Source organism: Notolabrus celidotus, chromosome 10 (assembly GCF_009762535.1).
Source record: "Notolabrus celidotus isolate fNotCel1 chromosome 10, fNotCel1.pri, whole genome shotgun sequence".
NCBI lineage: Eukaryota > Metazoa > Chordata > Actinopteri > Labriformes > Labridae > Notolabrus > Notolabrus celidotus.
The window spans coordinates 30,716,195-30,736,732 of NC_048281.1; the positions used below are offsets into that span (position 1 = coordinate 30,716,195).

Genomic DNA, 20,538 nt, shown 5'->3' on the forward strand with positions numbered 1-20,538 from the left:
TTATGCAACATTGATCATAATCTAGTCTGATGTTTTAGCAAGGGCAACATTACATAAATCACAGACACTAAAATTAGAATCATGTTGGTTCAGATCCAGGACTATTTGATCAAAACATCAGACAGGCAGAGCTCTCACCATGCTGTGCTTAGTACATTTGACCCATTTTTCCTGGTAACTAAAAACATCATCATCCTGTTTCCTGATTCATTTAATAACTGTGTTTATTGTGTGTGTTTCAACAGGTGTGGCTGCTGCAGGTGCTGGAAGCAGTGAAGGTGTCTCCTCTCATAGAGAAGGTCAGCGACCACAAAGACTTCAAGAAGATGCTCAGAACAAGAACTAATGTTCTGGTTCTCTACACCAAGACAGGTGAGGAAAGACTGACTTCCAAGCTTATTGAGCTTCATCAGGCAGCACTGCATTTAAAACATACATGTTAGGGATGGGTGTTTAAAGCCAAAATACTATTCCATAATTTGGCATCTATTCGACGATTATTCGAATAGTCACCCTCCCACACACACACACACACACATACACACACATCTTTTTTGTATGTGTGTGTACTTTCAAAAGAAGAAGCTGTGATTTTCTTGATTTAGCAGCTTGTAACAGTAGTCTTCTCTCAGCCCACCGTGAATGCGTCTCTCCCAGTGTTACAGTATTAAAAGTGACCCTGTAAACTGGAGACCTTCAGCTGAGCGTGTCAGTGTTTGTGGAGTTTACACAGCTGTTGAAACACAGAGGGAGTTCCTGGGAATGCAAACTAGTTTAGTTTTTTATTAAGATTTCAAAATATCCTCATCAGATATTTAATGATCGTCTAAAGACGTTTATGAGGGATGCATCCAGCTGAGAGTCTCCAGTTAACAGGGTTGCAGTTTAAACCAAAACACTGGACGATCTCTGCCACGGCTTTTTGAGTTCAAAAGGATTTTAAAGCCGTGTTGAAACGTCTTTGCTACTCACACTTATCTCCTCTCACGTGTTGATTCAGTGAATCCATCTGTGATGAAATATAGCACCATCTAAAACAGCGCCAGCTGAGTCTCTTCATGCTAACAGGCTAACTGTTGTGTTGCTCATAATGATACCTGGCTGTCCGTCTGCTTCTATGGTGTCATCTGTGATGAATGGCATTCGTCTTTGTTTTACTGCCCTCTACTGGTCTGGTGGTGTAGTGCATCTACTTTTTTTTTTCTCCATACGTCACTGGCCTGATTTGCACAATCCACCCGGGACTTCAGCCCCCCCTTCAGAACCTTTTAGTTCAGGGTAAAGTAGTTCTGGGGGCTAAAAGACCCCGGAACTCTTGGTTGAAATGCACCTATTGTTTCTAATCTTTTTTATAAAGCACAATTTTTGTCTCACAGATCACAAATTGTATCAGTGATAAAACTTGAAACTAAATTACTTTAACCCTGCCTTTAAAAAGAGAGTGTAATCTCACTGTAGCATACGCTCTGAACTGGTTATCCACACATATATTCAACAACCCTTTATTACCGTTCTCTCCTCCGATTCATTTGGATTCTCTGTTTTGTGCAGCTTTTGTCTGCCACCCACTTTAAAGGTAATCCATCTCAGTAATGAACTTGGAAATACGTATCTTAAAGAGTAAGGGATAAGTCATTAAACAGAAAAGAAAACACTCGCTAAGTCAAACAAAGTTAAACAGGAGTGTGTTCGTCCAGCCATTAGGGATCTCCTAATGCAGCCCAGTAGATTTTAATTCCATGTTAATTTGCATATTTCTAAGAAGAAGAGGAAAATACTCAGCAGGCTGGGAAGAAGAAGACGCTGCTTGATATTACTAATTTTCCACTCTAAAGCCCCTCCTACCCCTCAGTATGCAGCAGAGGACTCAGAGCCCCACAGCTCCAGATTTATTTGTTTCATAATTCACGGCCAATATCAGCATGCATAAAGAGATTGTATAAGGCTTCTATGTATTGAGCTTCAGCTCTGATTGATGATTGTTCACTTGCTGCAGCTTCACACAGACATGCCTAATTTAATGTTCCCCTCCTCCTGCAGGCTCTCTGCCCTGCTCCTTTAATCCCTCTCTTCACCAACTAATTATCTGACCAGTCCTAGCTGCATCACATTCATCCCATCCTCAGGAGTAAAGACACTCTCCCCCTGCTCTCCCCTTGCTCACCCCATCACCAGCCTTTGACCCTCTGCACTCTTTGAAACCCTGTGCAGATTTGCTCTGGTTAGCATCCATCAAACTTAAGCGTATTAGAACATCTTCCAAACTGTATCTGCTTGCCTTCCTGCTCCATACATGGTAGTAAACTGACACTGAATTTGCCAGATGTTTTTGTTGCTAAGCCGGTGCAAGGAGGAGGCACCCTGGGGAGTCATAGCAGTGCCCCTAAATCTAAATATAGCCTTGCCCTGAAGTGGTGAGAGGAATTCTACTCTTTATGCAGTAAATAAAACACACTCAGTTTCAGGGGGAGTATAAAGATGATGAAGTGTGTTGCACAAGTTTGAATATTACAACCAAGCTTACTTTACTCACAGGAATCTTCCTTTTCTTGCCACATCTGATAAAAATCTCTAATATCACCGTGTGTTGTTGTAGCTTGTACATTTTTATTACACACAAGTTTCTCCACTTTCCAAACACAGAAAGCAAACTGCACCGCTCAGCTGTATTTCCTCTGTGACACGGTAGATTGTGCAATATCCTCCAGTGGTCCTGAACTCTCCGTGTTGTCCTTGAATGAGCTCAAACTAGATGTTCATCACTGCTCAGGCTGTGGTAGAAAGCAGCATGCAGCAGGTACAAACTGGAGTCTGCACAATATACCTGCTGTGCCCGTTTCTTCCCCCCAGTTAGCCGAAAAAGTTGGTCTAACTCTGCAGAGTCTTTGTGTCACCTTATCATCCTCTATCCCCCGTCTTAGTCACACTATTGTAAGATGTTGAAAGCTGATGTAACCCAAACTCCCTCCCTGAACCCATCCACTGAAAGCGCTCCTCCATCACCCCTGCATCCCAAACTCAGTGATCTCTTTCTTCGCCACTTTGTTCTTTAGTACGACACTGAGCCGCTCTGTAACTCTATCCCTCCTCGCTGTGTTTGACATGACAGTGTCCTCTGTGTCTCCAGGCTCACCTGAGCTATTGAAGGCTCTGTGCTAACAACTCTGACTGTGGATATTTCTCTGTGTCTGCAGCTACGTCAGGGGACTCTCAGCTGAAACTGCTATCAGATGTGGCCCAGGCAGTGAAGGGCCAAGGGACTATTGCATGGGTCAACTGTGGGTAAGTAACAGGATTAATTTTTTAAATCACAAAAATACATCCATCTCCTTTAATCACACCAATTGGCTCCCTGTCGCGTTCCTCATAGAGCCTCTTTTGTTGGATGTATTTGTCTGACAGCAGTTATAAAGGCGGAGCAATTTAGTCCTCCAAGAACGCCTCTGCTGCCATCCATCTACACAATTTATGGCTTTCCTATCGGCGTGTAAATGGCATTGTACTACTTGTTCTATGGTACAAGCAATGTTTGACAGAAAGCCATCCAATTATTTGAGCTGCTGAATATTTGGGTCTAATTTTTAACACCAATTATAACATTTCACTTCTCTTTTTCTGAGTTTCACTGTGTTCATTACATCCTAAAATAGTGAACACATGATAATATATATATCTAAATTGTATTGTAGCTTTATTTATCTATTTTATTTCACTTATTTTTATTTTATTTTATTTTATTTATTCTTTATTTATTTATTTATTTATTTTTTATTTTTTATTTTGTACTTATTTTTTTTATCTTATTTTGTACTTATTGTACTTATTTTGTACTTATTGAAACTTCTTTCTTGATTGTACTTATGTCTGGGTTGCTGTAACAACTGAATTTCCCCCCCGGGGGATCAATAAAGTAATATCTTATCTTATATTATCTTAATAGGGGCTCTGGTTTAATGAGATGAGGTTCTTTTAACACAAAGGATAATTAGGGATGCACCGATCCAATCCTGGTATCAGATATCAGCTAGATCAGATATCGGTGACAAATGGACGATATATAGTGTCGATCCATATTGCAGATCTATTCATCTCAGTTCTATGCTTTTCTGTGTTTACAATAGCCATGTGCGTCTAAAATGTGCTGCTGATTAATATTGTCACAATATCAGACGTGGAGAAGGGAAACAGTAAGGGGAAAGCTGGGTAGAGTAATAATGTATTCAATGATTTTAATCCCAGCCACAGGTACACTGTACTTCAGTAGGAAACACTCTATGGAAACACTATGTTGACATATTTTTTATTTTCTCATTTGAAGCAGTTTTTTTTATACAGAATATTTAATTCCTCTTATCCACTGCTGAGGTTTAAAGTTGAATTGTAAGATCTATTGGTTATGAAGATTAACTCACCAAACTGCTGTTACACATTTATAATCTCTTGAATAATGATACTGTCAGTTTAAAAATGTTTATTTTGTTTTGGTTTACAAAGTCAGAAAAGCCTGAAGTTTCCAAAACATGATTCTATCCTCACATTAAGGAATAGAGATTGTTAAATCAATACTGGGATCGGATTGGCTAGTATCAGTATCGGCAGATACCAAAGCCCAGGTATCGATATCGGTATCAGGACCTAAAAAGTAGGATCGGTGCATCCCTAAGGATAATGCTTTACTACTTATGTCTAAATTTTCTCCACACTTGTCTTTGATCCACCCAACCTATGGCCTCTGCAGCCCACAGTGGTGCGTTCAGCCCATAAAACAGTGCTGTTTTTATGTCATAACTTCTTAATTTAACATTAAATATAACATTTCTCATTTGTAAATATTTAAACTTTAAAACTTTTTCCAGAATCCTGCCTATGATTGGCCAAATGACTTTTAATCTTTTGTGGGGGCGGCAGTAGCTCAGTCCATAGGGACTTGACTTGGGAACCGAAGAGTCGCCGGTTCGAGTCCCAGTATGGACGAAGTTCTTCTTCTTCTTCTTCTTCTTCTTCTTCTTCTTCTTCTTCTTCTTCTTCTTCTTCTTCTTCTTCTTCTTCTTCTTCTTCTTCTTCTTCTTCTTCTTCTTCTTCTTCTTCTTCTTCTTCTTCTTCTTCTTCTTCTTCTTCTTCTTCTTCTTCTTCTTCTTCTTCTTCTTCTTCTTCTTCTTCTTCTTCTTCTTCTTCTTCTTCTTCATAAACCAGTAATTACAGATTAAGCAAACAAGGAAAAACAAACAGATGAAAACAATAATCTAAACATAGTAAGACACACCATGGCGATGCTCAATCTGAAGATATACATAAGGCTGAGCTGTTGACATAAGACAGAAAAGGATCCCAGAATTTTTGAAAGATATGAGCTTTATCTCTCAGTTGTCAGCCTAATCTTTTTGAGTTTGAGAAAATAAAGCACACTCTTAATCCAGCTCAAATGGGTAGGTGGGACAGAAGACTTCCAATTCAACAATATCAACCTTCTGACCAACAGAGTCGTAAAGGCTAACATGTCCTTCTTGGCTAGAGAAAGATTAGATAGAGGAGGAGACACACCAAACTAAACAGTACAAGCATTAGGGACCAGTCTTCCTTTCTGTGAAGGGTTGATGCAGAAGTATAAACCAGCCTTTAGTTGTTAGATTAAATGTCCTTTGTTCTCAACTTACTTGTGTTCAAAGATTAACAAGGGCTCGTCTGACTCTGGTGACAGATGATGTTATATGGATAAAAAATAGATGAAATGTTAAACTGGTCAGCGATTATACTTGGGCGGCCAGCTGAGCTGAGAGAGTCCAGAACTGTCGCTTTAGTTTCTGTGTACAACCGCCTGAGGCCTGTATGCTCGTGAGATCTCTTTGTCTAGTCAGAGGAGTGGAAGGAGGAGGAGGAGAGTCAAATGGGTGAATGCCTGCTGCCAACTAGCAGTCGGAGGTTAAAAGACAACACAAAACCAGTCACCACGTAAACTGTGGATAAAATGTCGATACAGTATCCCATCATGAAGTATCCAAATCTTCTAACCCCCTCAATCTTCTTCATTCTGTCTCCATCCTTTCTCTCTAAAAGTAGAACAGCACATCTTTCATCTGTCATCCTGCTGCACATCTGTCTCCAGCCCACACTGTGGAAAAGTTTACATTTGTCAAATGCCAAGTCCTCCAGAGACGCTGGCAAGTGAAGGCCTCTCCGCACAACTCTCCTTCCTCCCCTGTGACCTGACTTTGGCTTGTTGTTCTTTCTGCCCGTCCTCATGTTCAGTTCCACTTACATTCTTTTATACCTGTCAACCCATCAACCGCACGAAACCGTCTCCTTCACCAGAGAGGAAAGAATGTATCATAAAACAGGAAACAGGAAGACAGTTTCTCCCTTTTGGCACCGAGTGCTCATGCCAACATTCATAATCTATCTCACGCTTATCCTGGATTGAAGACCTAGCAAAGAGACAGGAAGAGAAAGTTCCCTCTAACAGTCTTCAAAGACACCCCATGATAAATCCGCTTTAACTGTTTACTCTTTGACTCAGTTACCTTTCTTTGTTTGGGACACTATAGTCTCATCTCTGTCTTCCCCCTCCAACAACTCAAGCATGTAAAAGAGTGTACTCACACCGAGCAGAGATTTATACTGGGCCAGATTCCTTCCAGGGAAGCTAGAGTGAGCTGGGTTCATCACTGCAGGACACACAGGTCCAGTGCCAGGCTCTGTGGCGGAGCATTGTGCTGCTTGGCCTTTTTTCTCATCCATCTCAAATGGGCCGGTTCCAAATCGAAGCTCCAGCTGCGAGCTCATGGTGGACAGAGGGAGAGAGAGAGCTAAGCGCATATCACAGCGTGAGAACGGGCAGCCTTGCCAAGGAAGAGGGCCACCAATGCCAGAATGACACACTTTGAACAGATGACAGGGACCTGAGTGTTGGCCAACTGGGATCCACCAAAGGGATGGATGAGCTCATACCGGAAGGAAGTGTAGGACTGTGCTGCTCTGCTCTCATTCATTCTAAACATTCAGAGAAGACATTGGACATAGTAGGGCACATAGTAGGGACTTGTCTGAATCAATTAGACCAGCAGGGATTAGGATTCGGGTTTTGAAAGAGTAATAATTTAATGGCATGCAGAGTATCTTCCTCCTCCCGATGAATTCATCAATAATCCTCTGGTGACTCTGACTTTGAAGTTTTGGCTTCCTCAGTTATTTGCAATTTTTCAATCTTCCATTGCCAAGAAGTCATCTTAAAGAATAAATAAAACGATCAATGTTGAGTCACTGTTGCAAACTGAGTATCATGACCATGACTGAGCCTATCGCCCACAGATGACACCCTTTGCATTTGCAGAATTACCAGTCTTTGAATTTATCGGCTATTCTGTGACAACTAGGGATGTTCTGAAGCGACTTATTTGCTAGTCTTTGAAACAGAAATTTAAATTCTGCTAGCCAACGAGTCTAAAAGCAAGAATAACTCAAAATTGAGCACATTTTAGTTAAAGATGACATATCATGCAAAATCGACTTTTTAATGGTTCTCTACCTGAAATATGTGTCCCTGGGATGTCTACAAACTGAAAATGAAAAAGATCCATTCTGCCCCTGTTCTGATTTCTCCACCTTTCTGTAAATGTGAGCTGAAACGAGCCGTTTCAGTTTTTAGTGTTTTTCATACGTCATAACCCCATCCGGTCTGTAACAGGAAGTCAGAGCTCGAGGTTGTTCAGCCCATAGACTGTATAAAATACAACTCAACCCCTCCTCTGTTTTTCATTCCCTGCACACACGTGTGCTAACAAGGAGCTTAGGAGGGAGGCATGCTAGTTGTAGGCTGTCTTAATAAACACAAAGGTCGGTTTTACTCCCCACGTCTGCAGATTTGAAGATCTAGTGGATGATTTTTATTTTTCATGGAAAAGTGCTAGCGCTAGTTAGCATAGCAACATAGTTACATGGTTGTAGCTGTGTACCAAGACACACGTCGACATACTGACAAATAAAACAATAAGAAACACTAAATCTGTGACCAATCCTTCAGAAAGGTCCTGCTGCAGGCGCCTCTCCGTCAGGATCAGATTCTGGATCAGATTGAGAGGGTTGAAGTAACGCGGGTCTGTGAGCAGCCATGTATATTCAGCCAACATGTAAACATTAGATCAACGTGCTGGAGAGCCGAGGCCACATCCACTTCCTGAGGGGGCGTGGTCAGAGAGAAAACAGAGTGTTCTGAGGAGGGCTGAAGAAGAGGGTTTTTCAGGCAGACCAATATCTGATTTCAAAGTGTTTTTTTGAGCAATAAACTTTAAAGACATGTTTTGGGGACCTCTTAGACCAATATATATTGATGAAAAGAGCGTAATATGTCACCTTTAAGACATGGGATCTGTGGGTAAACGATGTCAGTTGGTTAGCTGAATGTGACTGATGTAAGCAGAGCTAGCAGCACCAGCCTTCAGTTCTCCCTGCATGTTTACATCAACATGCCTGTGTTTGTCACTCATCGCTCCAGTCGAGTTAACCAGACACAGCCTGCCTGTGTCAGCCTGCATGCACACATCTTTATCTCCACTGTCTTAATCAAAATACACCAAACCGCACAATACAAGATGCGTCCTATCATCTGTGATTGTTTATAACCAGTAGTAATTGACATAACCAGGAACTCCAGCTCCAGCTAGTGGCAGGTGTCAGCGCTACAGCTCGGACACATTTCAAGCCTACATTAAAAAATTGTTATGTCTCGTTTAACTAACTAGTAATTCTGACGTTGACTAGTGAGGGTGATAACGTTTAATGTTTGACAACAATATATAACTCTTGAAACGATTGCCAGCCTTTTCAGGCATTCTGCTGTAACCAGTGGTTACTAGCCACACCTCCTTTTTTTGTTTGCTGCATTGTTAATTGTGTATACATCTTCAGGTCCATCTGTTGGTTCACATCAAAAGTTTGGCTAAATTCTCCCCTTTGGATTTGCTGCCAAGTATATACCCTCATTACTTGGTTATTACTTCCACTGATTAGTGCACATTCATCTATTTCTGGTAGGTCTCAGTTTCACTGTAAATAGTTAGTCACATGGAGGCTTCACTATGGCTTACTTCAGCGATCTGAATCGAAAAATAGACAGATATTCTTGTGATTTATTTGCAAATAACGTTTCTTAAGAGTGCCAAAAAAACATCATGATAAATATGTGTAAAGTAAAGGTACAAGCCTTGTCAAGTCTTTCCTGAAGATAATAATTCAGCTCTATTTTGTTGTCCTGTTACCTTCTGACGCAGTTATCATCTTATCAAGAGGGGATGAAAACATCTTAAAATGCTTGTAAGATACAGAATCATTTCTGATGCATTCAAGGAAGTCTGGAAATCTTACTGCTTATTGGTTTTCCTAACAAAGCGTCAAGCACATTTGTAGCTCGAGTTGTAACTTTTGTTTTGGAATTGATTGTTAGCTGTACCTGCATGCAGATGTCTGTTGAAAGAAATGAATTCATCATTTACCACCAATGGGAGAAGCATTTCCATCCACCAATATGAACAGTTTGTGGTAGTAACATAAAATTAACAGTTGGAGGCCGATGCATCTAGGGTGTAACAGGAAGTTAGGAAAAAAGACGTCAAAAAATAGTTTATAAAGTGAAAGATTTTGGGGCGCCGTTGGCCTAGCGGTCTAACCCGCAATTTACACAGGACGCGCCACATTGCATTACGGCTACGCAGCGTGTTTGCTCTGTTCGACGGCTTGCGCCCTGCTACACAGGACGCGTGTTTGGAGTGTAGTGCCAGCTCAGAGCAGCCAGGATCAGCCGAGTCCAGTATAGAGAGAACTACATACAAACAACAGGTTACAGAGACTTCCTGTTGTTGAATTTCTGCTCATTTGGATAGTATTCCATATCTTTTGTGCTTTAATCATCACTGAGTATGCTGCATAACTATAAAGTTTAGATTTTGCAGGTTAAGATGAGTTTGATATGAATAATTCAGCTCTATTTTGTTGTCCTGTTACCTTCTGACGCAGTTATCATCTTATCAAGAGGGGATGAAAACATCTTTTAAAATGCTTGTAAGATACAGAATCATTTCTGATGCATTCAAGGAAGACAGGAAATCTTACTGCTGATTGGTTTTCCTAACAAAGCGTCAAGCACATTTGTAGCTCGAGTTGTAACTTTTGTTTTGGAATTGATTGTTAGCTGTACCTGCATGCAGATGTCTGTTGATAGAGATGAATTAATCATTTACCACCAATGGGAGAAGCATTTCCATCCACCAGCAGTGATTTGGCTTCCAGAGAGAGGAATGAGCTTACATCATGGACTTACTCTCATCATGTTTAATTGCTGTAATATTTGATTCTGTAAAAACCCACAGCATCCAAGCAGAACTGTTTTCATCATTCACTTTGAACTATGAGAGTCAAAAGTTGAAGGTAGTATTTAACAGAGAATCTGAAAAGCTAAACTTCTCTTTTAAAACATGGTTTATGTTCTGATAGTCAGAGAGAGCAGACCTTTTATTGTAATTTGGCATAACGTGTTCTCTGCTTTCATTCTACCATCTGTCCTAAACATTGTTTCTTAATCCTTACAACACAGGATTGGACAACAGTTTTTCTTGGCATCTACTGTACTGTTGCAGCTTATCTCATCATCACGTGTCTGCCAGCACCTTCTAACTTCCCATCGCCCTGCCTCCCCCTGCTCACCCTCCCCTCACACCGTCACACATCTGAGGTGAAAACCTCCCTGCTGCCCACTGCAGCTTTGAAGGCTTTTCAGCTGATGCGTCCACTGACGTTACCCAACAGATGAATGGTGTAATAGTCACGCTGATCTGCTGGACAGGGCTTTAGAGAGATTTCATTCATGGCCTCTGTTCTTTTTATGAACTGAACATTAGCTTGTGAGTCATTCTAACTTCCCTTGGCCTGTGTTTGTTGTGTGATTGAAGAGTTAGGTTGATTCACTGAAACTGCAGCTCAGAAACAAAGGCATGCAGGATTTTTTTTCTCTGAGTCAGTTTGACGTACAGATGTCCAGATGAGTAAGAGGATGAAAGCGCAAGTCCATTGTTCTGCTGTTCTCCACCCCTGTTTTTGCCTTTTCACATTCCTATATATGACACCAACAGTGCCTGGTGTCATCTCATACCAGAACAGTTTACAACACTTCTGTATTTTCATATCTATTGAATATGAAAAGTTTGTGGTAGTAACATAAAATCAACAGTATGACCAAGGACAATACACTCAAGTTGGCAGTAGTCTGTATGTTGATGCATGTAGCGTGTAACAGAGGGTTAGGAAAAAAGACGTAAAAAAATAGTTTACAAAGTGAAAGATTTTGGGGTGCCGTTGGGCCTAGCGGTCTCACCCCCGATTTACACAGGATGCACTGCGTTGCGTTACGGCTACGTAGCGTGTTTGCTCCGTCCGACCGCTTGCGCCCTGCTACACAGGGTGCGTGTTTAGAGCGTAGCGCCAGCTCAGAGCAGCCAGGATCAGCTGGGTCCAGTATAGAGAGAACTACATACAAACAACGGGTTACAGAGACTTTCTGTTGTTGAATTTCTGCTCATTTGGACAGTATTCCATTACTTTTAATAAATAATAACAATAAAGTTTATTTATAAAGCACTTTTCAAAACAGACGTTACAAAGTGCTTAACATCATAAAAACCCACAATAAAGAGAACAAGGCAAGGGGGGGTATATGGGCTGGCAAGACAATTTAAGAGGAAAATCTAAAAGAGAAACTACTAAAAGCAATTAAAACAATAAAACAATAAAAAACAATAAAACAATTAAAATCAGTAAAACAATAAAACGATGAGTGAATAAAAAATAGATTAAAAATAAATGTAGCATCTTGGATATAACAATATTACAGGAAGGCCTTTGGATAAAAATGTGTTTTCAGCTGTGATTTAAAAGAAGATCCTGATGCAGCTTGCCTGAGATCCTCAGGCAGGTCGTTCCACAGTCGAGGAGCCTGCACAGTAAACGCTCGCTCACCCTTAAGCCCAAGATCCACAGGATGCGTCGCGTTACGTTACGGCTGCGCCGCGCACATCGCAGCAAATAGGTTCCCATTCAAGTCAATGCTCTAGAGTCCACAGGGCGCACTGCGGCGCGTCTCAGCTCCGTCTCTGGAGCGTTCCGCCGCGCCGCTCTGCCAGAGATACGCGGGGAGTCTATTTTCGCCGCTCCCCGCGCCCAGCACGCGTCAATCGACACAGAAATGATCGAACTATCCCGGAAGTCAGGCACGAGGATCGTATGCAACATCCGCTCACTTTCAAAATAAACACCATGTGCAAACACAAGATCGTAAATTTCACCACTTCTTCAACATTACGTCATAACCTGTGGCATCGGGCCAGACGTCAGTCTCAAAAGATATCCGACACCATGGACGAGGAAAAGTTTATACTGTGTTGTTCTCGCGCGTTTTGGAGTTCTCGAGGGATCTTGAGTTTCCTGCTCCGGAGTGCGCGCCGCTCCAAACACGCATCCTATGGACCAGGGCGAAAGCCCCGGGACGGAGCAGAGCCGTGTCGCAGCCGTAACGCGGCGCACACGCATCCTGTGGACTCCCCGAGTCAGACTTCAGCTTTGTGGCTGGAACTTTAAGGAGGTTCCTGCCTGAGGATCTGAGGCTGCGCCCGGGCTGGTAGGGTGACAGCAGATCACATATATATTCGGGGGCCAGGCCGTGAAGTGTGCTTTAATCATCACTGAGTATGCTGCAGAACTATAAAGTTTTGATTTTGCAGCTTTAGATCAGTTTAATACGAATAATTCGGCTCTATTTTCTTGCCCTGTTGCCTTCTGACACAGTCATCATCTTAAAGTCCTGTTGTAGTCGACCTGGATCACGGATATGTTGCTGTTTGTAGCTTACATCCTTCATCGATGAGTATTTCTGATCTAAACAATCTTTAAACAGTCGGGAGTCTATATATGATGTTTTATTTTGAAATTGGCGGATGTTGCATGCGATCCTCAGGCCTGACTTCCTGTCCAGGTCGTCACTCTCTGTGCAGATTGACGCCTGCTGGGCGCGGGCTCCGTCGAAAATAGACTGGAAGCATACCTCCGCTGTGCACCCTGTTTACACATAAGCATTGACTAGAATGGGAACGTATCAGCTGCACAGTGCATGGCACTAAATTGGCGGTAAGCTCACCCCATATACAGAGGCTATAGCCCTCATCGCAGAGGTCGCAGGTTTGATTTCAGCCCTGACCATTTACTGCATGTCCTCCCCCTCTCTCTGCTCCCCATGTTTCCTGATTCTCTTCAGCTGTCCTGGCCATTACAATGTTACAGTTACAGTGTTATAATGTCATTTAGCAGACGCTTTTATCCAAAGCGACGTACATACGAGAACAAGAACAACACAAGCAAAGATCTAGACAAGAGGAAACAAGATCAGTACAAGTAACAAAGTGCTTCAAGTCAATTTGGGTGCATGTACTGCCAAGCAGTGTAAAGGCAATGCACAAAAGTAAAGAAGGATTTTTTTATTTTTTTTATTTTTATAAAATAAGGAACATCTACAATGAAGCAACCAAACCATTTAAGGCAAAAATGTCCAAAAATATAGCTTAAAAAAACAAAGTGAAAGATTTTTTGATACAGGCGATTTTTAGATAGCTTTTTCCCAGTAAGCTACTCGAGGACCTACAGTATGTTAATTTGCTTTAAAGGTCAAAGTTGACAAATTACAAATGTTACCACATATGTAAAGATCATTCAGTTTTTTTTAGTGATATGAAACAGAAAAGCACCAAATCTTCACATTTGAGAAGCTTGAAACAGCAACATCACTTTGAAGGATTTATAAAGAACACCTTTAACACAGAAGTAAAATGTGGATCACAATTTTTGCAGATGGTCATGAAACTAAAGTTTGATAAATGCATCAAAAGATTACAAAATCTGCTTAAGCTGCATTGCATATTTGCACAACATAGTCTTAAGTATTGGTTTTACTTTGTCAAATTACCAAACACATTCATGGAGAGAGTTTCCTGAAGTCCACTTGAGTGAGGTTCCCTCGTCTACTTTTCCTCCAGTTTAGGGTTTTCTTCCTTCTGACTCACTTGTGGCAGCGTTTCAAGGAGAAAGTCTCAGCAGTCTGGTTGTGAATCGGATGACTGCACGTCATCTCCAGCTACGTGGGCTACGAGGTCACATCTGCTCCTGTGTTCCCCCCGACTGGTGCCATCTGCCTTCATGAGTCAGCAGAATATGGCATTAAGCACACAGTCATTACCTGAAATACTGTCTGTCAACACATGCACACCCGGATTCATTCCTCTTCATATAATGCAAAACTCCACTGAACATATATCTGGCTCCGCTCTGGGACTTGGAGCCATAATTAAATTCTCCCTCTTTGAATTTGTTGGCGTGAGGCTCTCCCCCCCTCTCCATCTCTCTCTCTATCTCTCTCTCTCGCTTAATGAATGCATATTCTCTTTGCGCTTCATTACAGAAGAAGGAGAGTACTTCATGTTGCTGATAATGTCTCACTGTAGCATGTGTGAAGTACATGTAGGTGGTTTGATGCAAATTTTGTTTCCTTTTGAACTGCAGCCATTTTTCAGTGAAAGGAAGAAGCCTCTACATTACAGAGAGTTCTGAACGCTGACGAGCTTTACCCAAAACTTTGAATCAGGATATTATTTCCACTTCAGATGCATCTTTGTGTAGATATTACAGAGGAACTACAACAGGGAGTGTTGCTTGTGTCATGCTTTTATCTCCTGCAGAATTGACTACTGTAATGCTCTTCTTTCTGGTCTTCCCTAAAAGAACATCTCTCAGCTTCAGCTGCTAGAATGCCAACAAAGACCAGAAAGAGGGCCCACATTACACCCATATTAAAGTCTCTGCATTGGTTTCCAGTATCTTTTAGAATAGCTTTTAAGATTATTGTATTGGTTTTTATATCTCTTAAAGGTGACATATCATGCAAAATTGACTTTTTAATGGTTCTCTACCTGAAATATGTTTCCCTGGCATGTCTACAAACCCCCCGAGAATGAAAAAAATCCATTCTGCCCCTGTTCTGATTTCTCCACCTTTCTGTAAATGTGTGTGAAACGAGCCGTTTCAGACTTCCGTGTTTTTGTTACGTAACAACAATATCCGGTCTGTAACTGAAGTCAGAGCTCGGAGCTTGTTCAGCCCATAGACTGTATAAAATAATACTGAATCCCCTCCTCCGTTTTTCATTACCTGCACACATGTGTGCTAACAAGGAGCTTAGGAGGGAGGCATGCTAGTTGTAGGCTGTCTTAATAAACACAAAGGTCGGTTTTACTCCCCACGTCTGCAGATTTGAAGATCTAGTGGATGATTTTTATTTATCATGGATAAGTGCTAGCGCTAGTTAGCATAGCCACATAGCTACATGTTCGTAGCTGTGTTACAAGACACACGTCGACATACTGATAAATAAAACAAGAAACACTAAATCTGTGACCAATCCTTCAGAAAGGTCCTGCTGCAGTTGCCTCTCCATCAGGATCAGATTCAGAGGGTTGAAGTAATGTGATCTCTGAGCAGCCGTGTATATTCAGCCAACATGTAAACATTAGATCAACGTGCTGGACAGCCGAGGCACATCCACTTCCTGAGGGGGCGTGGCCAGAGAGAAAACAGAGTGTTCTGAGGAGGGCTGAAGAAGAGGGCTTTTCAGGCAGACCAAAATCTGATTTCAAAGTGTTTTTTTGAGCATAAACTTTAAAGACATGTTTTGGGGACCTCTTAGACCAATATATATTGATGAAAAAAGTGTAATATGTCACCTTTAATGGTCTTGCTCCTTCTTATTTATCAGATTTGCTTTTATTAAATGAGCCAGTGAGAGCCATCAGGTCTTCAGGTAGTGGACTTTTAATTGTACCAAAAGCTAGAACAAAGACTCATGGTGGCAGCCTTTCATCATCACGGCCCACGTCTGTGGAACACCCTACCTGAAGATCTGAGGGCTGCACAGAGCTTAGATATTTCTAAAAGCAAACTCAAAGACCAACCTTTTAAGTCTTGCTTTTACTCAGTTTTATTCTTATAACAGATTTAGTTCACCTTACTCTATTTATTTATTTATTATCTAGTTCAAATTTTTTTTTTTAAAAGTTATATTTTTGGGCTTTTTCGCCTTTATTAGATAGGGCAGCTGAAGAGAGACAGGAAATGTGGGAAGGCATGCAGTAAATGGTCGAACGGCTGGGAGTCGACCAGCGACCTCTGCGACAAGGACTATAGCCTCTATACGTGGGGCACTTAGACCGCTAGGCCACCAGCGCCCCATCTAGATCAAGTTTTAGTCACTTTTTATTTAATTATTTCATTTTATTTAAATTTATTTATTTATTTATTTTAAGTATAGCATTTCATTTTCTTTTAATGTTTTAATATTTAAGTGTTTTATTATCTTAGAAATTTATTTTATTTTGGTGAGTTTAATTTCCTGTGTTGAATTTTAGCAAATAAGGTTTCCTCCAGTGTTTCCTCATTGAGATATCATGAGAGAGTTTTCTTAATTTTTTTTAAATTTATTTTATTTTTATTGTTATTATTATTGTTGCATATATTGTGTTCTTAACTGTAGGATTATGGGGTGGGTTTGGAGTCAGGCTGGGGTTGGGACTAGGATGGGGGGGTCTTTTAACTTATTTTTTATATATATATATTTTTTTATTCATTCTATTTTAAGTTGTTTTTATGTAGAGCACTTTGTGTTACAATGTCACTGTATGAACATCGTTTTATAAATAAAGTCTGATTGATTGTATAACACAGTACGTTTGGTTAGATTCATGCAAATGAAAGGTTATTGCAATGATGTGTTCATGCAGCTTCTGCTCCTCTCCTTATTAAATATTATTCTGGAAAGCTTCTTAAAAAGACATTTCAGCTGAAAAAAATGCACACTCTTTTCACAATGAAGTACGTCATGCAAACAGCTCATTTATAAATAATGGTTGCAATACAAGGAAACAAAGAAGCAGAGAAAAGAAGCAGAAATAGGTGTTTGGAAAGTACATGCTCTGCCACTTTTTCACCACAGTCCCACTTTGGGAGTTTGAAGTAGCACTCATGCAGACTCTTAATCGTAGCATAAAGCTCTCGAGTTTCCTGATGTGACCTGTGCCTCCAGCTAATTGGTTCCCTCTAAGTCTGTGTTTGGTGAAAATCTCTCTGCATAAGTTCAAAGTTGAAATTAAAGCGACTGTAACATTCAAGTTTTGGTTTCAGCTGACTTTAGAAACTTTGTCTAATAAAGTCAGCTCAGTGTATTGGGATGTTATACTTATTCTACCCATGCAAAGTGATTGTAATCAGAGGCTGTCTTTGTGTTTTCTCCCTCAGAGACTCAGAGGGTCGTAAGCTCTGTAAGAAGGTGAAGGTGGACCCAAGCTCCAAACATGAAGCCGTGGAGCTGATGCATTACAAGTGAGTAACCTAAAAAGCTGGACGTCAGACTTATTTTGATGCCTCAGTGCTCCTAGGAGACTAACACCGTGTTTGCAGCTTAAGGTGCATGTTGTTTGAAGTTTACTTCAGGTGCTGTGAGCTCTGTGCCTTGTGTGTTTCTTGCAGAGACGGGACGTTCCACACAGAGTACAAGAGACCTGCTAACTTTAAGGTGAGAGCACAGATGAGATCTTTAGACTAGTTATCCTACAGCTGTTGTCTTTGTCCCTGTTAAGTATTTACGGATTAAGTATTTATTTCATCAGTCGGCAGTGATATCTTTGTTTGCTAGGGATGTCAATTTTAAGTATTCTCTGTGATTGATTTTTGGAAATGTTAACGATCAATTATCTACTAATCAATAAAAAACCATTGAGTTTTCTTAACTCAAAGACAATGCCAAATAAGTTGTTGATTGTCCCCAAAATTATATTTTCCACAAAATGCATATAACTGACTGTATCGAATACGGGTAACATTTTTTTTTTAAGTTATATTTTTTCACCTTTATTGGATAGAATAACTGAAGAGAGACAGGAAATGTGGGGAGTAGAGAGCGGGGGAAGACATGCAGTAAATGGTCCAGGCTGGAATCAAACCTCCAACCTGTGCAATGAGGGCTAAAGCCTCTGAATATGGGGTGCACGCTTAGACTGCAAGGCCAATGGCCCCCAATACGGGTAACATGGTTAACACGCTGAATATCAGCAGTCAGGCTCATAAAAATATTCTCTGCGGTCATAGTCTTATAAAGTGAAGGCTCAGACTACTAACAGAGAAGTACTTCAGACTCACAGTGTCCAGTTTTTTGCCTAAGATAAGATAAGATAAGATAAGATAAGAGAGTCCTTTACTCGTCCCACAACGGGGAAATTTAAGTGTCACAGCAGCAAAGTAGACAGTGCAAAAAAATACAAAGCAAACAAGAGCCTATAAGATATCAATTATTAAAAAGTTATTAGCAATTAAAATTAAAGAAGTAAAAATAAGCATATCTTACAACATATATATATATATATATATATATATATATATATTATTGGTTATATAGTCTGACCACTGCAGGAAGAAAAGACCTGTGGTATCTCTCAGTGAGACACCGCAGGTGAAGAAGTCTGTCACTGAACGAGCTACCCAGTGTTGTTATGGTCTCCTGGAGGGGGTGTGACGTGTTGTCCATCAGAGAAGATAGCTACTCGTTCTTATTGTGAAAAATGAGCATGTGTAAGCGGTCAGCTGTCAGCCGGGAGAGCAACCGGGTCATAATCAGTCCAGCCCAGACGGCTCTGATGTTGCTGGTCTGCAAATATAGCATACTAGCAATTCCAACCAGTCTATTGGCTTTGAATCTAAAGGTGGGGAGACGTCCTGTTTAGATGTCCGTGTCGTTGTTGGCAGCAGTTGCGTATTGATCCTCTTTTAAAAAGCGCACGTGGAGACCAGCCGCAGCCACCAGATGAGCGTCTCTGCTGTGCGGAACACCTTTAGTCAGCTGATTCACATCGAAACATGCTTTAAACTTAAAACACCTCCCTGATAGCTGAGTGTAATATGAGACCACATGATGTTTGTTCCATGTGACAATCAATTAATCAATACTTGATTAATTTTTTACTATCTGCATGTGTGATATGTTCTTCTGGGGTGACAGCAAGGTTTACATCTGATTTTTAATCTAACATTCACTGACTGGTCCTGGTCTTGCCGCCAGTCTGGCAGGAGACTTAACAGACAAAGTATCCAGTAAAGACGGGGTTATGATACATAGAGTCCTTCCTTTTTTATGCAGACCATAAATAGCACAGACACAAATAGTCATAAGAGGGTTTTAGTCGATAAAGAAATGATTCGCACCGTAATTATCTGAAGAGTGCTTAAATTTCTGTCTGCAGCAGAGAGAAATCAATATCCACCAACTTTTCCCTTTCTAACCTGAAGACACAGAATCACCAAATCTGCAGCCTTAACTCATGAAAACCTCACCATGATTCAAAATTCAAAACAAAACACTTCTCAATCATATTGAAGATTCTCTGAAAAATTAAAAAGTAACTTCTTTTCTTTGCTCCATCTGATTTTATGAGAAGCCATCATAAGAACAGCTTGGAGCTGTATATTTACTCTGACTGTGATGATTTGATTGTTCTGTTTAATAGTATTTCGCTCATATTTCTTCCTCTGACAGATGGAAAAGCCTCTGCAACAATAAAACACCTAAAGTCTCAGTTTGAGCCATAACCAAGTAAACCTGACAACAACATAACGACGCTTTAGTATTCCGCGCGTGTCCACGCTGTCATTGTTATTGTCCCGCCGAATGAAACATTCCTTGCTGTTGCCTCTGCAGACATATGGTCCATTATATTTACATGGAGCTTTACCAAGCCCATTACCACACGCCTCTACGTATTGAAATAGCACTGACACTTTCACACACTCGCTCTTTGATGCATGAACATGTTGCTCTAGATGAGCCTCCACCTGGCACGGCCTGCAGTGTTTTCTGTGCTAAATTTAGACTCAGAGCTCAAGTAAGAAAATAATCTGTCACAGCCGTGTTTACGGGATCATTTTATGTCACTGACAACTTGTTTCATGATCTTCCTTTTTTATCTGCTGTCTCATCTTTCCCTTCAGTCCATGGTAGCGTTCTTGAAAGACCCGTCAGGACCCCCGCTGTGGGAAGAGAACCCTGAGGCGAAAGACATCGTCCACATAGAGACTGAGAAAGTAAGAAGTGATCCAAATAAATCTTTCTAGCTTTGGAGGAATGACAAAGAAGCTTTGGCTGCTGTTTGTGTTGGATACTTAAGTATTACTGCTCTGTTACTCTTATTACAGCAAGGTGAAGTTGACATGGCAGCATTTCAATCTTTGCAACACAAACCTTCTCACACATAAAAACACCTATCAGGGTTTTATCATCAAAGAGCGGCTATGTGGTTCATGACGTCTAACACAAGCCGCTTCACAGTGTGCATGTAGAAAAACCACCTCAGCCCATTCACACAAGGTCTGACAGTCGAAGCTCTTTGATTTTCTGAACAGCAGCTCTGTGTG

The 20,538-nt window shown here is 40.9% G+C and overlaps 1 protein-coding gene across 1 annotated transcript in view; it reads left to right on the forward strand.

Moving 5' to 3' along the window:
* Positions 1-20,538, forward strand: part of pdia5 (protein disulfide isomerase family A, member 5) — a 109,519-nt gene that overhangs the window by 25,110 nt on the left and 63,871 nt on the right. Inside the window, exons 2-6 of the mRNA XM_034693741.1 lie at positions 246-372; positions 3,195-3,282; positions 17,374-17,457; positions 17,605-17,650; positions 20,116-20,208. Coding sequence (XP_034549632.1) covers positions 246-372; positions 3,195-3,282; positions 17,374-17,457; positions 17,605-17,650; positions 20,116-20,208 — 438 coding nt within the window. The remainder of the gene's footprint in view (positions 1-245; positions 373-3,194; positions 3,283-17,373; positions 17,458-17,604; positions 17,651-20,115; positions 20,209-20,538) is intronic.